Source organism: Motacilla alba, chromosome 8 (assembly GCF_015832195.1).
Source record: "Motacilla alba alba isolate MOTALB_02 chromosome 8, Motacilla_alba_V1.0_pri, whole genome shotgun sequence".
NCBI lineage: Eukaryota > Metazoa > Chordata > Aves > Passeriformes > Motacillidae > Motacilla > Motacilla alba.
In genome coordinates, this window is record NC_052023.1 from 27266472 (window position 1) to 27291118 (window position 24647).

The 24647-nt window shown below is 38.4% G+C and overlaps 2 protein-coding genes across 7 annotated transcripts in view; one reads left to right on the forward strand and one right to left on the reverse strand.

Moving 5' to 3' along the window:
* Window positions 1-24647, forward strand: part of RALGPS2 (Ral GEF with PH domain and SH3 binding motif 2) — a 109837-nt gene that overhangs the window by 52380 nt on the left and 32810 nt on the right. For all 4 annotated transcript variants that reach the window (XM_038143947.1, XM_038143950.1, XM_038143948.1 and 1 more), the window contains exon 9: window positions 24076-24213. In XM_038143947.1, the coding sequence (XP_037999875.1) occupies window positions 24076-24213 (138 nt within the window). The remainder of the gene's footprint in view (window positions 1-24075; window positions 24214-24647) is intronic.
* ANGPTL1 (angiopoietin like 1) lies at window positions 2-24069 on the reverse strand. 3 transcript variants are annotated; one of them, XM_038143951.1, is made up of 5 exons: window positions 21437-24069; window positions 14059-14914; window positions 8362-8555; window positions 6629-6899; window positions 2-5657 (listed from the first exon to the last, which is right to left on the reverse strand). In XM_038143951.1, the coding sequence occupies exons 2-5, from the start codon at window positions 14882-14884 to the stop codon at window positions 5470-5472; spliced, it is 1479 nt and encodes a 492-aa protein (XP_037999879.1). In that variant the 5' UTR covers window positions 14885-14914; window positions 21437-24069; the 3' UTR covers window positions 2-5469. The 3 variants fall into 3 exon arrangements, with proteins under 3 accessions (XP_037999879.1, XP_037999880.1, XP_037999881.1); XM_038143952.1 differs by having other exon boundaries at window positions 14059-24069; XM_038143953.1 differs by having other exon boundaries at window positions 8362-8580; window positions 14087-21576.

Sequence of the window (24647 nt, forward strand, 5' to 3'; positions counted from 1 at the left end):
TCCAGTAATTACACAAGCTAAACAACATCTTTTAAGCATTCAGGAAACTCTGAGTACCTCAGTGGAGAATCTACAACCCAAGGTGATTCTGAGCACTCTGTATGTGGCAGGACAGAGCCTCAAAAAGAAAATACCTCTTAAAGCTCACAAACACTGTAGGTTTTACATCCAGTGTCAGTTTTCTAGGAAACTATTTTGCCATGTGTTTTACAGATACAATGACTCCTGGAGAAGTGCTTCCATTGTTATGCCTGCTAGCCCTCCTAAATACTAAATACTTGACTGTTCTAGTAATGATGGTTTTTAATTTATGAGAAGCTGTAAATCACAAGCCTCAGTGAGAAATAAATATAGATCTTAGAGTTTGGAACATGGTAAAATGTGGAGATGCTGCTGCATTTAATATACACCAATGTGACAAGAGAAACTAAGCTGTTACAACTGACTCAGCCTTCTGGAATAATTATTAGTAAATTATGTTTCTATGTATCTATAAACTAGATAAATACATTTAATATGTGTTGGTTGTGTTGTCAAGCTAATTTAGTGCTACTTAAACTAAATGGACATTAAAATGATGTGTGCTGTTTTTAATGCAGCTTTTGTTTCATGAGATGTTGGTAATCACACAAAATTAAGGCACTATGTATCCAATTCTGTCTATTTTTGCAGATAATAAGTTGCTCTTATACCTGAATTCAGGATGAGCTCTTGTGGTTATTAAGGCTTATTAAACTGCAATTTCTGTTCCTGAATTTTGTTACTTCCTTTACTCTGCTGGGCTATTAACATTTCCAGGATTAATTGGTTGAGTTTTACATGCTTGCTACAGAAACAGAAAAAAATACTTCACTGTGGGCAGCCAGGTATTAATGCCCTGTAGTGTTTGGCACAAACACTAAGGCACAAAAAGGAAACCAAGCATTATGCAATGTGATGAACCATGGAGCTTTCCCATCTTATGTACATGGACAATATAGAGACTTGATATATAGTTCTGAAATGCTTCTTATGCTGATGCTTTTTACCTGTGTGCCATGATTTTTGAAACATGAAGCCAGCATCAAATTGTTTTCTTGCTGGTTGTGAAAATCCCAAGCCAAATATTGGGAAACAGTTTTTAAGTTATATTCAGTTACAGATGTTTTCCTCAATAAGTAGCAGCTTCTTGTCTAACTTTTGCATTAGAATAACCTTTGGGCTTGACTTGATAGTTTGAATTAAAATATATAATTCTTTTCTATTTAGAAAGAAATGCTTTTCACCTGCTGTACCTGACCTGCTGTAGTTAAAGTACGTGTTGTGACCTGGTTTCATGTGATACCAGTTCTTATTAGTGACATAAGGAATGTCCCCAAGCCTTTTTTAGTTCTCCAAAGGAATAGTGAATTCCCACTGATGAGCTCCCTATAAAATTAATTTTGTGTGGTTTAAAAAAGTGGCAAAAAGAAAAACATTGCCTTGAACAGTCGTGATAAATCTCGATCCACTTCGGAGGATTGATAGCTGAGTCCAAGTTTTCTCATTTGATAAAAGCTTTAATCTCTGCTAAGACCTGGGTAGATTTGTTATGTCTTCCATTTTCTTCCCAAGGCATTTTTACTGATAAGAGTCATTTGAGACAGAAGTGACTTAAATTGCTTGTTTAACTTACAGTTTTAAGCTTATCAGTTACAGGTTACAATTCCTAAAAGGAAAACTTCTGCTCTAAGATTCTGTAAGGGAGTAGTGCTGTTCCTGCTTTAAAACATGTAGGAAAGCCTCCCTAGAAGTCTGCAGATGGAAATGGTGATCGTGGCATGTGCAGGGCAGGGATTCCTCAGGAGGCCATTCCCTCTCATGATAAAAGGAGGAGTAGGGGCTTCTTCCCTCCTTGTGGGGAGAGCCAACAGCTGCCACACTCCTTCAAAATGCTCTTTGGAAGAATGTAGGGCATCAGGCTTGCCATACAATCAAATTTGCAATTGCAAATCCCCTCTAGAGAAACACTGGTCATGGATTCCTCTGTTGGGAAGGTCACAGGGAAAGTGAGCATATTGAAGGCATTTCAGCTGCAATTTCAAGGATGAATGTTTCACCCTTATGCAGCCAAATACCAGATGTGGATATAGATTTTTTTTTTCTTATGGCCATCTTGACATTATAAGAAAAAGCTGAAATGCTTTCTTGGTGTAGGTTTTGCCAATAGGAGTGGAGCCACAGAAGTACAGATTGCTGTCTTATTTCCACAGCTCACCCTCTGTGGACAAGATAATTATGTGCTTCCAAATTTAGCTGGGGAGGAAATAAAAATGTTTCTCAGCTCCTTGCAGCAATGATTGTGATGTGATTCCAGAATTCTGGAAATGCAGGTGAGAGCAGCACATCATCAGTGTGGATTCACCTACTTAAATGTGAGTGTGAAAAGCTGTGCAACACCAATAAATACATTCAGCAGCAGGCCCTTGGTACACAGGGTGGGATATGTCATCAGTGTTGCATCAGCCAGACAAGTGAAGCAGCCAGAGCACATGGGAGCTGTGTATGTGATGTTATATTTCACCTTGGAGTAAAACCCTGTTCTCCAAGGGAGCCTCATTCCAGAGTTCTGATCCATTTGAGATTGCACAATGAAACAACTGAGCCATATCTTGAGAAGTAAGATTTTTATTTAACTAAGCAGTACTACCTTGTGAGATATTTTTCTTACAGGTGTCTTTGAAGAGTGATATCCAGAAAGAGAAAAGCTGAAAACAGGTTATTAAGGATTCATCTGAGGAATATTCAGCTGCTTCAGTGATAGTGTTTGCAATAGATTTTGGAAATAGATGTGAAAACCGTGTTTCAGGTTTCGTACAAGTTGAATTTCCTTGAGGTCTGCCTGGTTAAATTTGGACTGATGGTAGAGGAATGGTGAAGGCTTTATCCTTCCCAGACAGACTGCTTCTGAATGCCCAGGGCAAGAAGCCTGAGGGATGCTACAGGCTCTTTTGACAATCTTTCAAAAGAAAAGGTGTGAGAGAAAACATTGAACTTTTAAAGTCATTCACCCTGCTTAGAAAATTCAGCCCAAAAGCTACAAACTGATAGAGTTACAAGCACTTGAAAGTGAATTATTATACAGAGTATGAACCAAACTGAAGAAGACATGCTGTGCTTTCCTTCCTCATAATCTTAAATTGGCAACTTAAATTAACTCTTTCAGAGCACAGCATTTGTACAGTCTGAGGTTTCTGGGTGGATTTTGTAGTAATGTTTAATTAATATCATCCTGTAGCTTTAAATTGGGGAAGGCTCACTTTTTAGACGTCTAATATATAAGATTTAATTAAAAGGCTGAGTGCAAGCTAATTTTACTTTGGGGTTTCTGCAAAGTACACCTTTCACTGAGTGCACTGAATAAACAAACACTGTTTTTGTAGCAGGCAAGAGATTCATGGGTTAAAATACACTCTCTGCCTAGGAGAGGAAATCTGCCTGTTGAATGAACTAAAAGCTGTCAGAAATGATCATTAAAGGAATGTTATGGATGGCATTTTTCTTTTTTTAAGTTTACCTGAAGTGCTTTTCTATGCAGCTATCATAGAGAAAAAAGGACAGGCTATAGAGAGTCAGAATTTTAAGCATTTGCAATTAAAAAATGTTTTGCAGGACACTCAATCAATGAGGTCTGTATGATATTTGTAACAAACAAATATTCCTTACATGAAGAACAATTTCAGAATTGTAATCATGAACATTTGTGTCAGTTAAAATTCTTGGAATTTAGGGATGGAATATGCTGGGACTGATTCCCCACCGCTGCCAACCCCAATTAAATATTGGTGGAACTGGTTGGCTTTGATCTCTGACCAAAGATTTAACTACAAGCCTTGCAGCCATACATTATCAATGAAGCTTTATCTCTGCTCCAGAGGGTGTGTTCTGAAAGCAAAATGCTGGTTTTTCTCCTCTGAATTACATATGAGGCTTTGCATAGTAATTGATATTGACTAATTTAACATAACAATAATACTAGATTATTCTTTTAGCTATTACGGTTTCTAATTTTAAATAGGGACAAAGTTCTTTAAAATCCTGAAGGCACCTATGGGTTGCTAAACAAACACATTGGTTACAGCTCAGAACAGCATATTCAGTTTTACATTATATAAAATTAAATTAGGCAACCTGTGTGGCTGTAAGTGCAGTTATAAAACAGTTTTATATAACAGGAAGAAAGATTCTGGGACCTAAAGCAAATGTTTGGTTGTGTCTGATTTTGGAAATGACTTATTTTGAATCAGTGTGTGATATAGCTTTTGTTAAATGTTGGGAAAGTATTTTCTATTTAATTTCTTTAATTCCATATTGATTCCAGTGGAAATCTGATATCTAGAAGCTAAATTTTAGTGTGAACAGTGTCAAAAGGCATGTAAGTGTAAGGAAAGGGAAATGTGTGTGTCGTAAGAGCAGCCCAAGTTTGGGATGTCAGGGAGAACACACTCAGAGCTGATTTCTAAGCTTTGTTTTACTGTGGAAGCAGAAAACTCTGTTGGAGGAAAACTTCTAATATTCAGAGACTTATCTTGATGGCTGTGTGTGTTTGGTCAGCCCTCATCACTCTCAATTGGAGCAGGGAAGTGTCAAGTCATGATTTTAATACCAGGACTTTCAGTTTTGCCATTTAAGTTGAAAGTTTGATTAGAATGCTTGAATATGGAGGTTGAAAGTTAAAAAAGTACCAAGTAATTTGATTGTCTCAGGTTTATCAAAATTTTCATACAATTAATTTTCTTACGCAAGGAACATTTTGCCTAAATTTTTACAGAAGGTAGGACTTGCAGATCTTAGCAGTGTAGAGAATTCCCTAAGAAATTTTGTATAATTTTGTATTTTGTGTTAAATTTGCCTCTTCATTTTGAAATAATTATTTGTTGCAAAAATCTTTCTCGGCTGGCAAAGCTAAAATGTCTCCAATTATTTCTGTAGGTTCTTGGAGTAAATATCAAACAGTAATGTGAAGTCATAATTTTCATTGAAAGCAATACCAACATTTTTAAATAAATTGTTAAATAACTAATCAATTTTCACATTAAAGCAAGACAATGTCATTTCACATATTTACATTTAAGGGTTGAGCTAACCTGAAAAAGCATAAGCTTTTTCAACTGGAAAAGCTTATATCTTGTCAAAGACCTGGAATTTTTTACCAGTTTTGACTGTTTACATCAAGCATGTTGATCTTCAAAAAAAAGATAAATATGCTTTGCAAGCACAAACATCTGCTTTTGTGAATGTGTGTTTAAAAAAAAACACTGTCTGTCACAGTAGAGAAGGGAACTAATAAAGGAGAGGGGAACATGACAGGGGAAAGAAGACAGGAAAACTGTAGACCTGCTTTTTGCAGGGGCAGATTGTGCAAAATAATGATTTAAAAAGAAATATTTTATTTTTTCTGGAGCTCAAACACTGAGAATTTTATATGGGAGCACTGTGGGATTTTCCTCCTCAGTCTATAGGTCTGATCATCATCTGAACTGCTTTCAAGGAGTAGGAGCCTCCCCGGTACTCAGCCCAAAAGATTCCATCCTGGTACTTGCTCCTGTAGTGGCCCCCTCGGTACCAGACCCCGTTGAGGTTGGAGTGGGCACAGGCATTGTACCACCAGCCGCCCTTGTGGAAGTGAGCACAGTTTCCTGTGGAACAGAAGGACATGGGTGAGCTTCAGCTTTAAGCAGGACAAACATTGCTAAATGTTTTCATGTTGTGGCTTATTCACAGAGGCAGCTTGGAAGTACTTCCTAGCCTGCTGTGGTCACATCTTGCTGTTCTTGCTAAATTAGGAATTCTGGTGTAACAGCAGCCATTGCTGGAGGGGGAGTTATTGACATGGTCTTTAATGTGACAGCTGAAAATGAAGGAGAGAACTCTTCTCAGCCTGCCAGCACTGCTTGTCCATGAGCTAACACCCAAGGAACTCAGACCATGTGCTGTTTAGAAATACTCCAGGGGAAGCAACGGGAGTTGATACAGCCCCGAGCAGCATGCAGGGCCACGGCTCCACAAAGAGTCGCTTGTAACTTGTGTTTTTACTGTTACAGGCTTGTCTAGGAGTTTGCAGGATTTGTCCAGCTTTATGGTTATTGACAGCTGAGGAAAGGCAGTTGAAGTATTGCACTCCCCAAGCTTCCTGTTACTGCAAGGGAAAAACTGGCGGAAATGAGAAAAAGGGAGCTTTAAGGAGTGCAAAAACCAAATGATGGGCCCCTTTCTTAAGTATTGGTACACAGCTAAACCTCTGCACACTTGCAGTTGCTTACATGCTCTTCAGAGGCTTTAGTTCCTGGTGATTCTGTGGCAGCAGCAGTACTCAGACATCACTTGGAATGATACTCTGATTGCAGTCACATGTAAGTGATGAGCTAAACAGAAAATTGCTGCAGAGTATTGTCAGGGAGGGTGGTAGATTTTGAATTTCTGACAGGTGTAGGGGCTCAAAGTGGGCCCCGCTAATGTGGTTTTTATCATCATTGATTCGAAGCATCTTCCAATAGGGTTATTTTATTAGGATTTGCACACTTTTTTTGTCCTATGATGTATTTTTTGAGGTGGCGTCAGTGGTGGAACACACTTAGCTCACTTCTCCCAGCCACAGCGCTTTGCTTACCTGAATACATGTCCCTGTCCCTGTCCAGTGTTGTGAATTGCTTTCCATTGTGCCATATCATGGAGTCTCCGGCGTTGCCCTGGTACGTGCCCAGGCGCAGGCGGTAGAATTCGCTCTCGGGCTCCAGGCGGAAGCTGCTGTACTCTGCGTACACCTTCTTGTTGCTCCAGTCCTCCAGCTCAATCAAGAGTCTGTAATTATCCTGGTTGGTGAGCATGTAGATGTTTTCCAGTCCCAGCCAGTACTCTCCGTCAATGTTCCCAAATCCTTTCTGTGCAAAAGACCACCGGAAGGTGCTGTTAGCTTAATTCTCCGTGTTTGGTAGAACACTCATCAGCGGGAGTGTGATAAACCAGGGGAACTTGGGTACTGAAAGCCTCTAAACTTCTGAATTACTTCAACCCATGCATTTAAGTGCTTTATTTTGCTGCACTGGGACTGCTAAGCTGCATGAGATGCTGCCAGCGCCATTAATGGTGGCAAAACATCTCTGTTCTTACTGTCCTCATTTTTTAAGGTAAAGAGAGGGAGAATAGGGGAACTGAAACAATATTTCTTGACAAAGCTAAGGGGATTTGTAATGATGGGTGAATAATGGAGTTTTAGGTTATAATTCCACAGTCTCAGCGTTCAAGGCAAGTAACTTCTTGTTGCTTCTGTATTGCAACTGGTGTTGTTTTTAACTGTGAATTTAATCACACTATTTCTCTGTGTTCTTTACAGGATTTATCAGAAATTAAATATAAAGACATATTTTCTTTCAAATCACTACCAGCACAGTAGCTGTGAAGTGATATTTCCTATCTGCTGTCTGCTTTTCCCAAGTAAACCAGTGTTGTTAATATTTGGTGTTGCATTAGGTTCAGAATGTTTATGATTGTTTATAAGGCACTCCATAACTGCCTTAAAACATTTTATAACATTTACCAATTCCAAAACCAGCCATGTCCTGCTCTGAGAAGTAAAGACTTCGCATAATTATTTCTCAGTTTGATTGATTTTTGAATAATTGTTTTAGCTATTATTGATTTGGGGATTAATATTTGGATCACAAAATTCCAAAAATTCAAGAAGCTAAAATCCTCATGGTAATTTGTGTCCTATATGTAATTACTGTTATTAATACTAGTACTATTATTATTACTCCAACAAAATCATTTTCAAATTTCCCATTTAGCATGTAATTCCTCCAGAGCAGCATCCTCTTGTCATCCTGGACGTTCTGCCTGCTAGTGCACAATATCACAGCAACACACAGCAATGTGCTTCCTTTCACCAGCCTGACATCTTTAGGTTTCTAACCTAAATTAATGGGTGGAAATGACTTCTTTTAATTCAATATTAGAACTAAATTTTTAAGTTGAGCCCCCAGTCCAGCAAATCCCTTAGTGTGTTTAAATGAATCAATTCACTGGCTGAGTTTGCTTATTCATAAGGGAGACAAATGAAGCTTTACAAGTACTCACTGTAGTTCTCAGTGTGTTAATAAAAATCATGTGCTCAGTTAGAACTTTGTAATAAATGACTTCCCAGCCACTGTCTAGAATAACACGTCTCCCAGTTGTGTTGTGCATTACAAACCCAGGCTGTCTCAGACAGGTTGGTTCATACAAAGTTAACTGTGCGTGGAGGGGAATGGGACATTCTCACTGAAATGTGTTTGCCTCTGAGGCATGATCACTCTTTTCAATTATCTTCCTTTGCCCACTGATTTTCTGCATTCTAGAATTTACCTTGTAACTGTCCCAATTCCTGAAAAAGTTGACAGATCCATCTGTCCTCTTCTGGATAACTGCCCATCCTCCAGGGTCCAGGCTGTTCTCACACCAGAGTTGCATTGGCTCGTTGCTGTTTTTGGGTTTGATCATGTAAATCCCACTGTTGGCATGCCCAGCTTCCCTGGCTTGTTGGCAGTCTTTGAATGGACCTTTTGGAAAAGAAATACTGTAAGCCTCCAAGATTGGTTGCAGTGCCCATTGTCCAGGAATATTTTGTAATGGAAAGTCAGGAATTCGGTTGAGGTATAAACCTACTATGGAGAACAGTGCAAAAAGTTCCTGTCTGAGATTATTTGTATATATAAATAAACAGGTCAATATCCTCTCTCCGTGTATTTTGGAACAAAAATTTCATTTTGCTAAATAAATAATGGACTTTGGTTACCAGCACCTGATTTTCTTTTTTGTCTGCTGTGGCAAAGATTTATCCTCTGGCTCTTGATACTGAAGAACATTAGGATTTTATTTTTTTTTAAATTAATTATTTTCTTCTCTTGTGCAAAAGGCGGACATCAATTTCCTTCATTTTCTGGCACACCAGTTTGAAACTGGTGGAAGTAAAAACCAAAACAAACCCAGGATACCAAACCAAGCCTACCTATTTCTGAATATATGAGTAGTTTGAGAGCTGCTGTAAGAAATATTTACAGCCAGAGTCTACAGACATGGAATTTAGTCAGAGAGAATTCTTGTGCTGCATCATTTTCTGCTGTTATGTACTTAGGCAGTTTGAGGATTGAACTGTTAACTGTGGATAGGACTCTTCTTAAGCTTCCTGTGTCATCCTCGTGTGATGTGTGTAGATGGATACTGATGAAGGAAAGAAGCAAGCAATGGAGAAGGATTTTTGAGCAGCTAAAAAGACTCACATATTTGTTCTCGGGGCTGCAGTTGCACAAAGTTCCTGTTGCTGTTGTGAGTGCTGCTTGAAAGCTCTGTTTTAGTCCGCGTGTATGGTGGTTTTACAAATAATGCTTAGAGAAGACCATCTGGTAGTTCTCTGAGAAGGATGCAGCTGATGTGTCTCTGAAAAGCTTGCCTAGTTTGCTTTTCAATTTTTGGTAATGTTTTTATTTTTTCCTTGTTGAAAAAATTTTGTTTGTGTGTCGTTATTTCAGTTGGTTTAGAGAAACTGGTAATTCACTAATGAAAAGCAAAGTGTGTTCTGATGACTAGTTAGTGGTGGATGCCCTAAATGTATTTGAAAACTCAGCACATCTGAAAATAAATCAGCTACAGCTTTCCTCTCCTTCTAGAGGGTTTATTTTCTCAAATCTTCTTGGGAATTCAGAGAGAACTCATCAGTCACAGAAAGAGCTCATGAGCAAAACAGCATAGAAAAAATGTGTTGAGGTTATTCTTTAATCAAAAGTAGAGGCTGAGGGAAAGGGACTTCACTACACATTAAGCTTGTGTGACAAAAGCAGGCTGAAAATTGCACTTTTCATAGATTTTCAGGTAGCACTTGTCAGTTGGACAAGTATGTAATTAGCAAGAAATCTGTAAAGCATAATTAGAGTGCGTGAAGCTTGTGTGTCTAATGAGGAGTACTCGGAGCTTGTGGCTGTGTCAGGAATGTCACAGACACTGAGCCACTGCTGTAAGGATTGCTGCACTGTCAGGATTGGGATGGCTTTGTCATTCTTCCAGTGCAAGCAGTGGCACCTCAGGAAATAAATCCTGCAGCTTTGGTGTACAAGTGCTTTTTTCCCCTCTTGTTCACAATTTAAATTCCCAGAGTTTGTCCAGGGGATAGGTAGTTTCTTGGACTAAGCTGGGTCTCATTGCCTTTCCTGATCTGTCTGAAGTAAATTTGGGTGCTCTATAACTGAACAGAGATGTTGTTCCAGAACAAATAAACCTTATATTTTGTAGTGTTAATTGAACACTAAGAATGCTTTAATTAGATCTGCTGTTATCTGGGTGTTATCCCACATGATTATTGTTGGAGGACAACTTGAGCATTTGTTTTTCCATGAGAGACCCAAGCAGCTGTTTGGGGTCATTTTAAGGCAGACAGAATTGTACCAGTCTGTTTATGTAGGATTTGGATCACTTCTGGAGTTCAGCTGGCTTTAAGTTCTCAGGATGCAACTCATCTGCTTTGATGCTCAGCTTTGTCTGCATTTATTAACATAAATTAATGTTGTGATAGAGGTAAGAGACTTCTCCTCTGAATGCAAGGAAATTCAACATATCCCATAATTTTTGGTGCATAGTCTTGAGTCTTTTACTGAAGTAAATTCTTTGTTAGGTATAATTATTTCATGTTCAGCTTATAAGAACTGATCTTGGAACTGATTTCATGTTCATTATTTCACGTTCAACTTATAAGAACTGATCTTGTTCAGTGGAAATGCTGAGGTTTGTGACAGTGAGAGATTCTCTACAGTGCTGGTGTGGGTAGAGGTCTGATTGATGAAAAAAGCATGATTTTCAGTTTAAAATCTTACAGGTTTTATGGTTTATGTAAGGACTAAGTATCTCGTGCACATCTAGTCTTTTGTAACAGTCTGCATACGTAAGTCCCTGAGAGAGTGATAAGTCAGAAATACTCTGAGAAGATGATCTGTTAAATATTTCACTTCCAAAATTGTGGCTTAGATGTATGATTTAGTACAGATCATATTCTGTGCTAAATTAAATGAAGTGGAGAAGGAAAGAGATTAAATATTTTAAGTTGAAAGCTTGATAACTTGATGGCTGAATCCCATTTTGAGATGCCAAATGTTATCTTGAGCAGATGATACAGAACTTGGGCTTGTGTAAGCTTCATAGAGAGGATTTTGGGGGCATTAGTGGAGGAAAAGTCCAAAATACAATTGGACATATATTTTAAAAAATCAGCTATATTTATAACCAAGAGGTATTAGAAAATATTGTATGGGGCAGTCTCTAATTTTCAAGTATTTAAGTAACTTGAAACTACTTTTTGCAAAAATAGTGGCACTAATTGTGGATATCAGTGGTTATTATTCCAAATATTAAGGTAATTGTGACAACTGCAATTCACAGGTACATTAACTTTGCTCCATTTTTAGAGCAATTTTTGTACAAAATAACCACCATACTCAGGAAACAGAACTTCATCCTTTTGTTCCCCATACATTTTGCCTTTTGCTCTCCACTGCAATATTCAGAAGCACATTGACCTTTCTGACCCATTTGCTGCATGCAAGTGTTTGTGAGGAGGTCCAGATATTTATTCTGACATCAGTCTTTAAGAGGTCTATTTCTAATTAGGACTGTCTGCTTCTCATTGGTCTTTTTTGACATCTTTATACATTCTAAAAAGTCTGTATCTTTTAACCATAAAGATGTTTCTTCTATGACGTAGTTTTGATTCTGTGCACCATGAAATCTGCTTAGCTTAATTTTAAAAATCAGGGATTGTAAGTGGGCATTGCCTTGGAATGTCCAAATTTTGGTTGTGAGAACTGATGCTCTACCAGCTGTAGCAATTCTCAACCCTCCCTTTCCCAAGCACTGCAAGAAGCACTTAAACTTCCAACTCAATAATCTAGTATTAAAGGAAGGTGAATAATGTTACAATAAGTGCCCTAAAATTTCTTTGTGTTCTCTTCCAAAAATGGACTCAAATTCTCAACTTCTAGTGGTGGAGGGGTCAGTGAACACCAGGGCAGATAATTCAGAGGATAATGCTTGGTGCTGTTGCCTCTTTTTGTATGTGCAGCAGGCGTGTATTGAGAAGAAGATGTGTTGAGGGCAGAACCTGGAAGGGAGGGTTTGTTGGGAAGCAGGAAGTCATGGCTTTTTTTAGAATTATACTTGTGCTGTCTGACCAGACATCAAGGCAATGCTTCGATATGAACTGTTTCCTTTCTGTCATGATGTGCCACTGAAATTCACATGACATCTGGCATTTTGCTTGGGCTCATGCCTGAATTTTCTGCAGACCTTGAATAAAAATAGTTGTTCTTTACATCAGCAGCTGGTTGGGTGTAATGCTGCAGAACAGTCACAAATGAATGTTTGGCTTCATTTTAGGAACCAAGTTCAACTTTCAGCTGTGACTAAAGGCAATTTGAAAGAAACAAAACCAAAACAGCCACCTAAACCCAAAACCCCCCACCAAACCCTTTTGCTGTGCTAACAGAAGCCAAGAGCAAACCCTCAAAGGGATGTCTGAGAAAAACTTGTTTTTCTGAATCCTTGAATTTTTTTTTTAAATAGCAATTCTGTCAAAATTTCAATACAGTGCGAAACAAGATAGAGTTCAGGGCAGCTCAGAGGTAGCTAATTGTCTTGTCACTAATTTTGATTCGTAGAGATACATGAATTTATCTAATGACCTAAAGAGTGTAACACGTGAAGATGGGATACAGTCTCCTGAATGTATTTTCATAATATTTATGGTTTTAGTTTAACTTGCTGTCTCCTACTGACAACAGTTTACTGGCAGTGTGGTTACTGATTTTAAATTTTCAAAGCTGAGTGCCTCTAGTTGGATCCAGCCTCAATTCAATTATCCTTTCAAACTTACCACTCTTGAATATCTCAACTAAACACTTAGAGACTTATGGCATGACTGTGTTGATGGATTTAGATGTTCATTTTAAAGCAGGTCAGAATAGAAGGATGAAAAGTCTTCTAATAGAATTTTCTTCAAATGTAAGTATGAAGGACAAAAACTTGAAATTATTTAATTTGTTAATGGTTAATTAGTTCCTCTAATTCACACTTGCCAGCTTCTGTAACATGTAGATAGCAGGCATCATCAAAGGAATGGGTAAATATTAGAAAGTTTATGCTAATACTGAATTTTCATATTTTCATAACTCAAATCCAGCTGCAGAGAGAAACCCCAACACATTGTGACTTGAAGGTGAGTATTGTTCAGATTGAATTTCTGAGTATTGGCCATTTCAGCAAATTCATCTTAGGGACACTTAGGCCATTTGGCAAACTAAAGCTTTCCCTGGGAGGTAGAAGGGGGAGAGAAAATCAGGGGCAAGAGCAAACTGTACCAGTACTTTAAATTCTTCCTTCTGTTTCCATGGTTGGGTATTGGAACCCTGGTTGCTGAGAATTTTAGACTTTCTGTGCTGACAGCCACTGACCCCGAAGAGAACCCTGCATTTGACCTGAGGCCGTGGAGAAGGCTTCCAAAATTAAATGATAGAACTGGGATTGTGGGTGTGTAGTTTGAATGGAAGTGTGTGATCTCACAGGGTAGAAAACTTAGAGTTTAAGTATAGTATAAATATAAAGCAAGATGGAGGTTTTAGGGCAGAGGCTGGTTCTTCCTCTTCACCTTCTTCTCCATGGGTTTGGGTGGTTTTGTGTAATTGGATAAAAAAGTCTACGTTGTGGGCACGGGTGGTTGGTTATTGGGTTAAAAGTAAAAATAATTCAGGTGTCATTTCTTAATTGAACAGTTTATCCTTAAAAAGCCTTGTAGAGAGAAAGATATGGCTCCATTTTTAGTTTGTTAGAGTGAAGAGCTGTAGAACTCACACTTAATGATATAATATAGATGAGAGCTAATAAACATCGGAGTCCAAACAAGAAATACCATCTCACGCTTTTAATCCCTGCCCTGGCAAAAAAGAGGCAAAGATTCAGCAGTCGGTACAGTTCCCTCAGAAGTGGAGAGATCTCAGGTTAGATAAATAGTGGCAGGTAACTCACCCTCGTTGATCAGAGCCAGAGGTGGCACTCTGAAAGGGCTCTTTGTGGGAGAAGTGGCGGGGTCGGGCGGTGGCCGCACGTCTCTGTCCCGGGGGTAGCCCGGGTCTCGCTGGATCTCGTTGCCTCCCAGCAGGACAGGAGTGTAGGGCTGGCTGTTGGGGATGTGCTGGGGCACCACCTGCACCAGGGGCGGGGACCCGTGGGGGTCCTGGCGCGAGAAGATCCTCAGGCACTGCTCCTCCAGCTGCGAGATAGTCACAGACTGGTTGTTTACCAGGTCGGTTAGCGCCGCGTATTTTACTTCCAGCTCCTTGTATTTTGTTGCCATCTTCAGCATTTCTGTCGTAACATTAAGGACTTTGTTTTCCAGCTGGGAAAGCTCCAGCGAGTTGTCGCGCTTGCGAATGATCTCGTGCAGGAGTTGCATGTACAGTTGGGTCACACGAGAGTTCATGTTCCGACTTTCTTTCCTCAGTAATTTGACTTCGTTCACGATGTTTCCGTCCACATCCACCACCAGCTGCAAAATGTCGATCTCCCGCTTCTGCTTGGACAGCACATCCTTCAGGTTCTCGATGTCCATCCTGGTGACTTCATCTTTCCTGTTCCCGGTGCCCGGGCCGTTCGTGTTCACGCAGATTGGCCCTGTGATTTTTTGTTCTGGGACCAGGAAGGTGTAACCACATTTCTTCCCTTCCTCTCCCCCATCTGCTGAGCGAGGCTGCCTCTGCTGGGGCGTCTTACTGGGCGTGGATTGTTCCGTGCAGCGCCCGATAGACAGCAGCAGGAACAGCAGGACACCCAAAGTCCACTTCAGTATCTTCATTGTAAAGCAGGTGTGACCACGGTCAGGAGCCTGTTGAACAGATAGAAGATAAAGTTTAAAGATAAAATATAAAGATAAAAGATAAAGTTGAAAGATAAAGATTAAATCAGAGGCATAACTAAAGCTCCTGGACTTTTAAACTACCTAAACTGATGGGTTTGCCATGTTTGCGTGTATGTATCCAAGCCTTTGGCATCTCTTCCTTGGAGTTAGATTCCATTAGATTGTCTGGCTGTTTTGAGCAGGGAACACTGTCATTTAGGTACAGGATTTAGCAAAGGATTGTTGCAATGGGTAAGTTTTCAGAAACGTTGTTCTTAGATCCTGTGTTGCGCTCCCTTATCATATTGCTCAGATCTGTGCTCACTGCAATTACCTGCACGAGGAGGTTGTGGAGCATGGAGTGCTTGCAAAATACCTTCCTGGAAGGGAAGGAGGGAGATGAAATTATTTATATAAATGTTGGAATTTGGATTACATAAGCTTTTCTGCTCCTCCTTTAGCTTTAAATACAAATATATATATGTGTAATTTGTTAAATACTATATACATCCTGATTCATATATACACCCATTTTTCAAGTTTATATATACACAGTTTTAGTAGAATTGAAAAACCCATCTTTAAGACTATTTTTGGACATGAGTGTTAGGCAGGAGATTAAGATATTGTTGCAAACATTAAAAATTACTTATTCAAGTGACTTTGAATTTGTAAGGAAAACTTAGAACACTGTTTGCTCTGCATATGTGTCCCTATTTAGTTGCCTTTAGATGAACATTTAGAATTGTTGTCACACTACTTTTTTATCTTTGAGAACATCTTTATCCAAATAACGCTGAAGTATCAGGTATGTTGTCATTATAAATACCATACCAAAGTGTTTCATTCCTCTTTTAAAGAAAACTAGGAGTTTCTTTTAACTCTAAAGAGATAAAGTGCAATGATAAAGATCTGGGAATGTTTTTTGAGAGCTGTTTTTTAGCTTTAAATATTTGAGATGATAAACAAAGGTAGCACTTGAATAAAGAAAAAAACCCTTCATTTTTTATGGTTTGTTTGCTTTGTGAAGCAGATAACTCTTCTTATCTCAGCTGTTGATCTGGCTTTCCTTTCCAGCCTCCGTTTGCCAGCCTTTGGATAGCCTTTCTACAGTGGCCTTTGGATAATTACAAAGAGTAATACAGTAAGAGCAGGCAAAGTTAATTATCCTCTGTTCCTGCTGAGTCCAAATTGAAGTGCATTTGGTAATCCTGACACAGTGATCCCAAAGGAGAAGCAGAGCTCTGCACACTCACATTAGATAAGGTGACTTTTGGGTCAGGTCCCTTTTCCCAGTTCTGTAACTGGCTTTAACATTATTGTAACAAATGGTGTCTGCTCAGCCTCAGGAAACCTGTCAAGTCTTGGTTTTTTGGCTTCACTAAGAGCAGTGGTTACAAGCTTTAAACCAAGATGTACATGCACTCAGGAGTAGAGTTAGGAATTCTGCTTAAATGTTTGGTAAATTTTTGTTTGTGTGATGGTTGTACTGCAAGCCCTGCTTCTGGAAGGGGAAGAAAACACATTTAACACATACTAAAAATCCTTTCTTACCCTGCATAAATGGAAGGAGTACTTAAGTTTGAGGAGTTTATTCTAAAATACTTATTTTAGTTTGCAGTAATAGGTATTTTTGTGTCTACTATCAAAAAACAAAACTTAATAATTTTGTTAATATTTCTCTGCTGAAACTGTAACTTCTGTTTAAAGAAAAGAAAATGTTAGGAAAAAAGTATCAATTTTCTCCAGAGCTGGTTGTGTGTTTTTCTTTGGTAATTTCAGACATTTAAAATATTAATCACTTGGACAGTGCTCAGATTTGGTAGTTCATTAGGTGAAATGTTCACATGCATCATGGGAAGCACATGGGAAACTGGTCTGTGTGTGGTTGGTTTCTAATTTGACAAAGATGAGCTGAATTAATTGTCTGAAGTTTAAAACCTCTTTGCATCTCCTAATTCATTTTTTGATACTTCTGAATTTATTATTTGCAGATTAAAGGAAAGAGACTTCGTGGCATATGGTTGAGGATGAAGCCATAGTGCAAGCCCAGTATTTTGCTGTTTTCACAGGCTGTAATAGATACTTCATAGTCCAAGAAAGTGAATAACATTTCAGTTCTTGGGAACTTTTAAAGACCCTGCAGAGTTCCTGAAATAATGAATGGCTGGGGATTTTTCCCCACAGCAGCACATTCTCCCCCTGAAATACATAGAACTTAAATTAATCTTTCAAAACAAATCACTTTGCAACACCGTCCACATTCTAGCCATGTATTCTGCTGCAGTCTGCTTTCTACATTTCTTTTAATATTAAATGTGTTCATTTTGAACTTTTACCCTTATGTATTAAAGTTTCAAGCTCTGTGTCTATACATGTGCTGTCAGACCATTAAATGAATTAAAGGGTCTAATACAGTATAGCCAAATCCAGCAGCTGCATAACATTATGCCCTAGAATTTGAAATTCAGAAATATCCTGTAGTAAACTGAGACATTCAGATAAGCTGGGATGAGTTCCTTCTGAGAATCTACCTGGTAGGGAATGTATATGCTTCCATTAAAATGCTGATGTTGAAAAAATTAAGTGTTTTAAAATATTGCTTGTCAAGTTTGAGCAGCTTAATGCCTAACTTGTTATACAATAATAGGTTCTGAGCAAGATATTTACCTGGAGTTTTAATCAGCTTAGAAGGAAATGAAAATACTGTTTCAGAAATTTCCTGATGTTCTGGGCAAGCAGCTTAAAAAAATAGGAGCTGTTTATCCAAAGTATCCCAGAATGATAGCCTAATATGTAAGACCTAAATGACAAATTAAAATTAGAGTTGGGAAATAGTTTTAGGGTTTTTAGATCTGACACGTTTTGTGCTGGATTCCCAGTTTAGGTGTTCAGGTAGTTGCAGAACTCTTTGGAGACAGCTGAGGCTCAGGGATCAGCTCAGGCAGAACCAGTCTCCAACCCTCCCTGCAGGTTTGGAGTCACCTCTGCTGAGTGGGGCTGCTGGTGCAGACCTCAGAAATGCAGCAAGTATCTTGTAATTAGATACCACTGCTTTGAAATACGTTCTCTAACTCTTTATTGAGTGTCATGGGTTTTAGATTAGAACAAACTGTCATTTCAGCTGGTTCTGTCATGTTTCTGTGCCACCCAGTTTTGGGCCTCAGATTTCTGTAGAAGTTTCATTATGTATGTTCTGGCCTGCTGGTGTTTTACAGCTTCTGCAGAAGAAAATGTGCAGTTATTCACAGCAACACAAGCTTCTTCATCAGCTTGTCAGAAACACTCAGGGCTGTAGACAGGGCTTCAATACTGTTTTATATTTAATGCCATTTCTTCTGATTTCTTTCTTTTTCCAGAGTGCAAAAAAACCCCCAAGTTGCTTTCAAAATTAGTTTTTGATTTATTACTTTAAAAAGTGTTTAAAGGTACAAAATTCCAATTTAAAAGAGTAAAACGAGCCAGTAACTACTATTTTTAACTGCTCTAACACAGACTGTTTTACCCCCCCTAGAAATATTGTAATCTCAAGTACAGAGTTGCATGGATCAGGATGTGGGGAAGCTGGTATATATTTGGCATTTTTTAGCTTTCTGCACAACAAACTATTTGTTCTTTGTTGTACTGCTGTGACTCATGTTCGGCAGGATGTAAAATTTGGAAACCCACAACACAAATTGGAATCTGTTCTTCCAGGGCTGACAAAGGCTCGTTCTCCCTGGGCAGTGTTGGGTGATATGGGTGAATATAACAAAGCTGTTGCAGATAAATGGGAATATAGGATTCCTTTTGTATGGAAAATGCAGTATCAGTACTTATCTTTATTCCAAACATTTATTAAGAGAATATGATCAAATGATAAATGCCAGCAGTGCCCTCTTATGTGTAAGAGGAAGAGAAACAGACTGGGTTCTTTAAGAAAGTAAATTGCAATCCTGAGACTAAAGATGCTCTGCCCATGATACCAGCTAATCAGGGAGCTCTGTTATTGATGTTACACAGACTTCATTTGCTGTTGAGCTTTGTCTTAGCAGCTGAAATCAATAAACCCAGCTGTGTTCCCCTATGTCTGCAAAGGCTAAGTGAGGATTTTCGTTGATTTTTTTAGCTTAAAACTGGGTCCATGGCATTAGAAGTATTACTAAGGTGGGGAAAACCCTCTCCCTATAGGGGAAATGCTGCCATGGATTTCAGTATATCTCTGTATTTAAGTTACTTCTCCCTATATAAACAAGTGCTTTTCCTGCAAGTCCCTCTGCCTGTGCTGAAATAACAGGATTACTTTCAATTGTATTGACTGGGATCCAGGAATAATATGTTCTTGGGTTTTCTTCATCAGATATGCGATGTATTGAGTCACAGAATTCTGCTTCAGAGATTGCCTTTCCTAAAAGGAATCAGATTGATGGCAATCTAAAAATCTTCAGGGGGTTTTGAGATTGTCATTGAAAACATGCCCCTTTTAAAAATGATAACAACTTAGAAATTTTCCACAGAAGAGATTTGTTAATTTTGTCATAGTAGATATTCTGAAGGCACAGCAAAATTCCATGGCATTTCCAGATTTTTTGGTGAAGTTTTTTTAGCATGAGGGTTCCTTTGCGTTTGTTAGCAGCCACTGTGTGTGTTTGCATTGTTTGAACAGGCAGGTACAATGCAGTGGTGCATTTTGTTGGAAATGTGTGATTTTGGGGCTCCAGAGTTCTGCTTAGAACAGATACTGAAGATATTAAGCATCCAGTTATGCTTGCTGCAGGAAATTGTACTTCATTCATTGGTGTATAAATTTTAAGGACCAAACCAATCGGGCATGTTACAAAAAACAAAGCCCAATAAAACAATAATTAAAACTCGACAGAGCCATGTAGTTACTGCTAAAGTTTAAATGTTCAGAATTTCCATTCTTTTTAGTAAGTTCTTTTAAAACTTCAAATAATGTATTTTTTTTTCACTGTACTTCAGATCATTCTTTTGGCAGCAGCATAATATTAGTATTGCATTATTTGTTTTTAAACAAACATTTCGAAATTTGAACTCTAAAGTTGGAAGGCAGCAAAGGAGAGAGAGTTAAAACCTTGTATACAGCCAGTTTATTGCTTTAAAATTATTGACTCAGCTGTTTTCATTTGTGGAAGGTTTAGGAATTGTTCTAAGCAGCGTAAATCAAGCCCTTGGCTGATGATGAATGAATGGAGCCTGGTGTCCAAAGCACATTATGTGCTTCAAAGGGGGGTTGTGTTGTTGTTTAGATTATTCTCCTCCTTATGTAAATCAGCACAAAAGGATAGTAAGGAAAGGGGCTCAAGAGCTTGGAAAGGATCCATCTTTCTTGTTTATCAAGGCTGCTTCAGACTTTTTTCCTCTGGTAGCTACTAAATCTTAATTTAGTTTGTCTTCTGTAACACTTTGTCTCTCCTTTTAGCATCAGCCCCTTCATTCTCTCTTACTATGTCAGGCAGCTCTGAGTTAGTAAATGCAAATACATCACTGAAGTTCATATGCATTGTTCTGGATTATTTACTGTATTTTAATTTCCAAGTCAGCATGAAAAAAGTTTTCTACACTTTTCCTATGTATAAGCAAGTATTTTTTGGTTTTCATCTGTACTTTTGTCTTCTGTTTGTAAACAACTTTCTTGTTTTAATCATCGATTAGCAGCAGCATTCTTCTCCCTTGCTTCCACTAGTGAACTGTAACAAACCCCTCAGTTTTCCACTTAATGTAGAATGTAGTGTTGCTTGGTACACTGCATTTGATGTTTATGAAATGGATCTTTATTTAGAAACAAACTGCGGTTCAATTGAGGTACAAATAAGGAAGGTATTGGTGCCTGTTGCAGCAATGCCTTTGGATTTTCAGCTGCACAATTGACTGTGCTACAAACTCAATTATGTTCTGAATCAGTGTGTGACTCTGGTTTCTTGGTTGGCTCTAGGACTCAGGCAACTTCAGCTCCTCAGAAGTACCATAAATAAAAACATACTTGAAACGAAATACAATGATTGCTACTTACAGATGTGCATTGATTTGCTTGGGACTTTTCACAGTGGTTTTATTGAGGTATCCATTTTCTAGTTCTAGTAATGCTAGGTCTATGCTCTGGTGTTGGGCGAAGTCCAGCTGCCCTGAAATCGATAGGATTTTTGGCTTTTGCCTTCTGGTAGGATCAGAATTTCACATGAGTATGTTCACAGTACCCAAATTACATGCTTAGCAAAGAATCTGGTAGTGCTAATTTTCTGTAACTGTAGATAACAATACAGCTAAGCAACCGAAACTTGTTCATCCCTACAACTGGAACAAGTTACTCTGTGCTCTTATGCAGTGCCTTTTTTAATTCTTTCCAAAGTCTACCAAATGCCACAAAAATGAGTCTTAATGTTAGTTGTCAAATGTTTCTCAGGCTAAGAGGGATTTGTTTCTTCACAATTGTATGTTGAGGGCGATGCATGTAGCATTCAGAAATAGCTCAAAATTAAATTTGTAAGTAAGAATAACTTTAAAACTTACCAAGAAATAAAGTCTTCCAGCTGGTTTGCTTCTGTGGCAGATGGAAAATCCAGAGGCCAAATTGCTTTTGCTTCCTATATTACCCGATGGTGTGGAGTGTTAATCTGCAGCTGGAGCTGAAAACTGCTTTTGTCTTTCTCTGTTAGATCCAAGCTGTATTGAGGAATTGGGTTTCTCCATACGATAACCAAGCTAACTAATCAGTTTAAAAAAAAGAAAAAAAGTAATGCTCCAGTATGCGTTATTCCAGGAGAGAGAGAGAGAGGTTTTTTGAGACTGCAGTGTTTAATTCTCACATGCAGAAGTGCTCTAACCAGCTACAGCTGACCCAGATTCCATATACATCACTTTTGGACAGTGTTTTTTTAAACAAACACACGCTCGGCTCAGCCGTTCAGCCCACCTATGATGTCACCGCGAGCACTCGGAGAGCAGAAGAAACTCCTCCTTCGGATTTCCTATCCATACCCTCCAGAAAAGGAGGGGGTAGGGAGGCTGGGAAGTTAGGAACAAGGAAAGATTGTTTGCCAGTAGAAGGGAGGTACCATATGGCAACGGACTGTGCAAGAGTTCAGCAGGCAATTACAAATCAAACATTTTTACTATGCTGCCTAAAGATGCCTTTCAAGTTATTACAGTGCTGGGCTTCATTTAGAAGAAAGATTCTTTCAGGCTGATAAAACTCAATTTGTGTTGCTGGGAATAAAAGGGACAGCCTGGCTGGATACAACAGGAAAAATGAAGCATTCGTAGTTTAGGAGAATGTTCGACAGAACGTCGCATTCAATTCTTGACGTTCACTTAATAAGAAACAGTTCCAGTTGTTAAAGGCATGAATTCTCCAATACATGTGGAAAACGTTAAAACTCTGTGTGTGATGGTTTTGGGTAGGTATCAGAATATTTGATAACATCTGACTGGTGTTAGAAGTAGCAAAAGCCACAGAGATTACACTCTACAAGAAATACAGGATCTGGGATTGGTCTTGTCCATGCTCAGCCAGCACTTGAGTGCATTCAATTTACTGCCACTGATCTTTCTGGTTTCTTCACAATGGCAGTGCCAGTTACATTTGAAAGAGAATTACCCATGTATGCTTTCAGAATTATTTTACATTTCATAGAAATGCATCCAATAGGTTTAGAGAACTGCTCTTTGCAGAAGACTTGTTTTTGATTTAGCTAAAAGAAAAGATCAGTACAAGTCATTCAGAGGTAAGTCTACAAATACAGTGGTTTATAAAATCCTGCATAATAGTGCAGGTGCCTATTACAGGGAATTTCCTTAAATATAGCTAATAAGTATGATTTACTTCCTTCTGTGGAAGATTGAGTGGGTTTGGGATTTTTAAGGCTTGTTAGGACGTGGGTTAGTAAATTCAGATTCAGGACAGCTTATGCACTTTAGGTAGCATAGCAATTAAATGCCAGTACCTGATGTTTCTGATTATCCTTTCTGTTTTTTAGCAAACTGTTTCTAGCAGAACAGAAAATTGAGAGATTTAGTAGTATATCAGGTCATGTATAATACCTTTTTATTCACTTTTTTATATGTCACCTTTCAACCACAAGTATTTTAATTTGTTTCTGTGTGTGCGCACACACGTGTGTGTGTGTGTGAGTGTGTGTTGGTTTTGGAGGGATGCCCAGAGTTTCCCAGCTCACATTTGAGGACTGTACTGGTTAGGTGCTATCCAAACACAACTGCTGTTCTTGTGAGGTTGTATTAATAGTCTTCCACCTGTAAAGCCAAAGTCCTTGTTATGATTTTGGTTGTACGAAGCTGAGAGGTGAAGTAAAATATAATTTTAAAATTTCCCTGTTACTGAAACAAGTTTCTTAAATAATATTATTTATATTTGTGTCATTTTAAAAATTGGGATATCTGTGAAAGATGCAAGGGATGCAGGCCAATTCCTTTGAAAACCAGAGCTGGTCAGGATATGTGCTTAGTTGAGACAAACAGGTGAAGTTCAAGAAATGGAGTTGTGGTTAGAAATAAAATAAACATTTTATCTACAGCATTAATGTGTAAGGAGGAGGATTGTCCTCTCTACATGATCAGGGGATTGAAGGAGCAGTGCAGGGGAAGAAGGCAGGTAGGGAATTTGAAGTGATTTATCTAGAAGGCTGTTGGATCTTTGGAGCTGTGATTATTACAAACTGCAGGATTCATTCATTTCAGTCTGGTTGCCTATTTTCTCTAAGTTAATCTTTCCCATGTTGCTGAGCTTGAGTTTTTATTCAGCTTGAAGTGTTTTGGGTATAATTTATCCTTCTATTGTTTTTTAATTGCTGCTTTGGAGGAATGAAGTAGTAGACTTCCTAAACAATTAATTTTGATGGTGTATTTTAGTATTGTGTGTTTAGTATGCTTCATATTTGTCAAGGGAGTAGTAAATTGGTGCTGTGGAGAAGATGAGGTTTATGAGTATCTCTGCGTGTCCTTGTAATTACTTCAAGGTTTCTAAAATTATTTCCCAGGTAAATGCAAAATCCTATTCAGAGACAATGCTTTTGTCAACCTGCTTTAATGTTAGTGCAAGCAGAAATTCTTCACAATATTCTTTGATAACGGTTTTTTCTCTGCTCAGTGAAAGACATTAAACAAAGAAACTTCTCATTCTAATCTCATTTCAGGTATTTATCTGTCAGACTTGACATATATTGACTCTGCCTACCCCTCAACAGCAAGCATTCTGGAAAGTGAGCAAAGAACAAATTTAATGAACAACATTCTTCGAATTATCTCAGATTTGCAGCAGTCATGTGAATATGGTAAGCTAGTATGTAAATAGCACAATGTTAAAGAACTTAAAAAGCTTTAATTTTTGTCTGCTGTGATGCAATTTAAGTAAGGCTGGACCCCTGTGAACGCCATTAACACCCTTCCTCATCCTCTCAGCCCAAAAGTCTGGGTTTAGTCTGGTATTGTTGGTTAAGACAATCACCCATCAGGGTGAGGAGACAGAATAAAATTGCTTTTCTCTTAAATAACTGCAGTATGTATTTTCTGATGATAAATGTGTATTAGTACATCATACTCAAGAGTAGTTTTACTGGTATTTATAAGCTTGTATCCCTGTGTTCATAATTCTATGACTGAATTTTAGAAATAGGATTTCTTTTGGAATAGTACTTTTAGTGGAGATAATAAAATACTCTCAGCTTGTCTTTTGGACATTTATAGTTCTGTCCATAGATCAGATAAT

Coding starts and splice junctions, on each gene's coding strand:
- ANGPTL1 (XM_038143951.1), bottom strand. CDS start 14,884: ATGAAGATACTGAAGTGGACTTTGGGTGTCCTGCTGTTCCTGCTGCTG. Junction 8,556..14,058: donor TCTGGCTCTGATCAACGAGG/GTGAGTTACCTG, acceptor CTTTTCCAAAAG/GTCCATTCAAAGACTGCCAA. Junction 5,658..6,628: donor GGACAGGGACATGTATTCAG/GTAAGCAAAGCG, acceptor TCTGTTCCACAG/GAAACTGTGCTCACTTCCAC.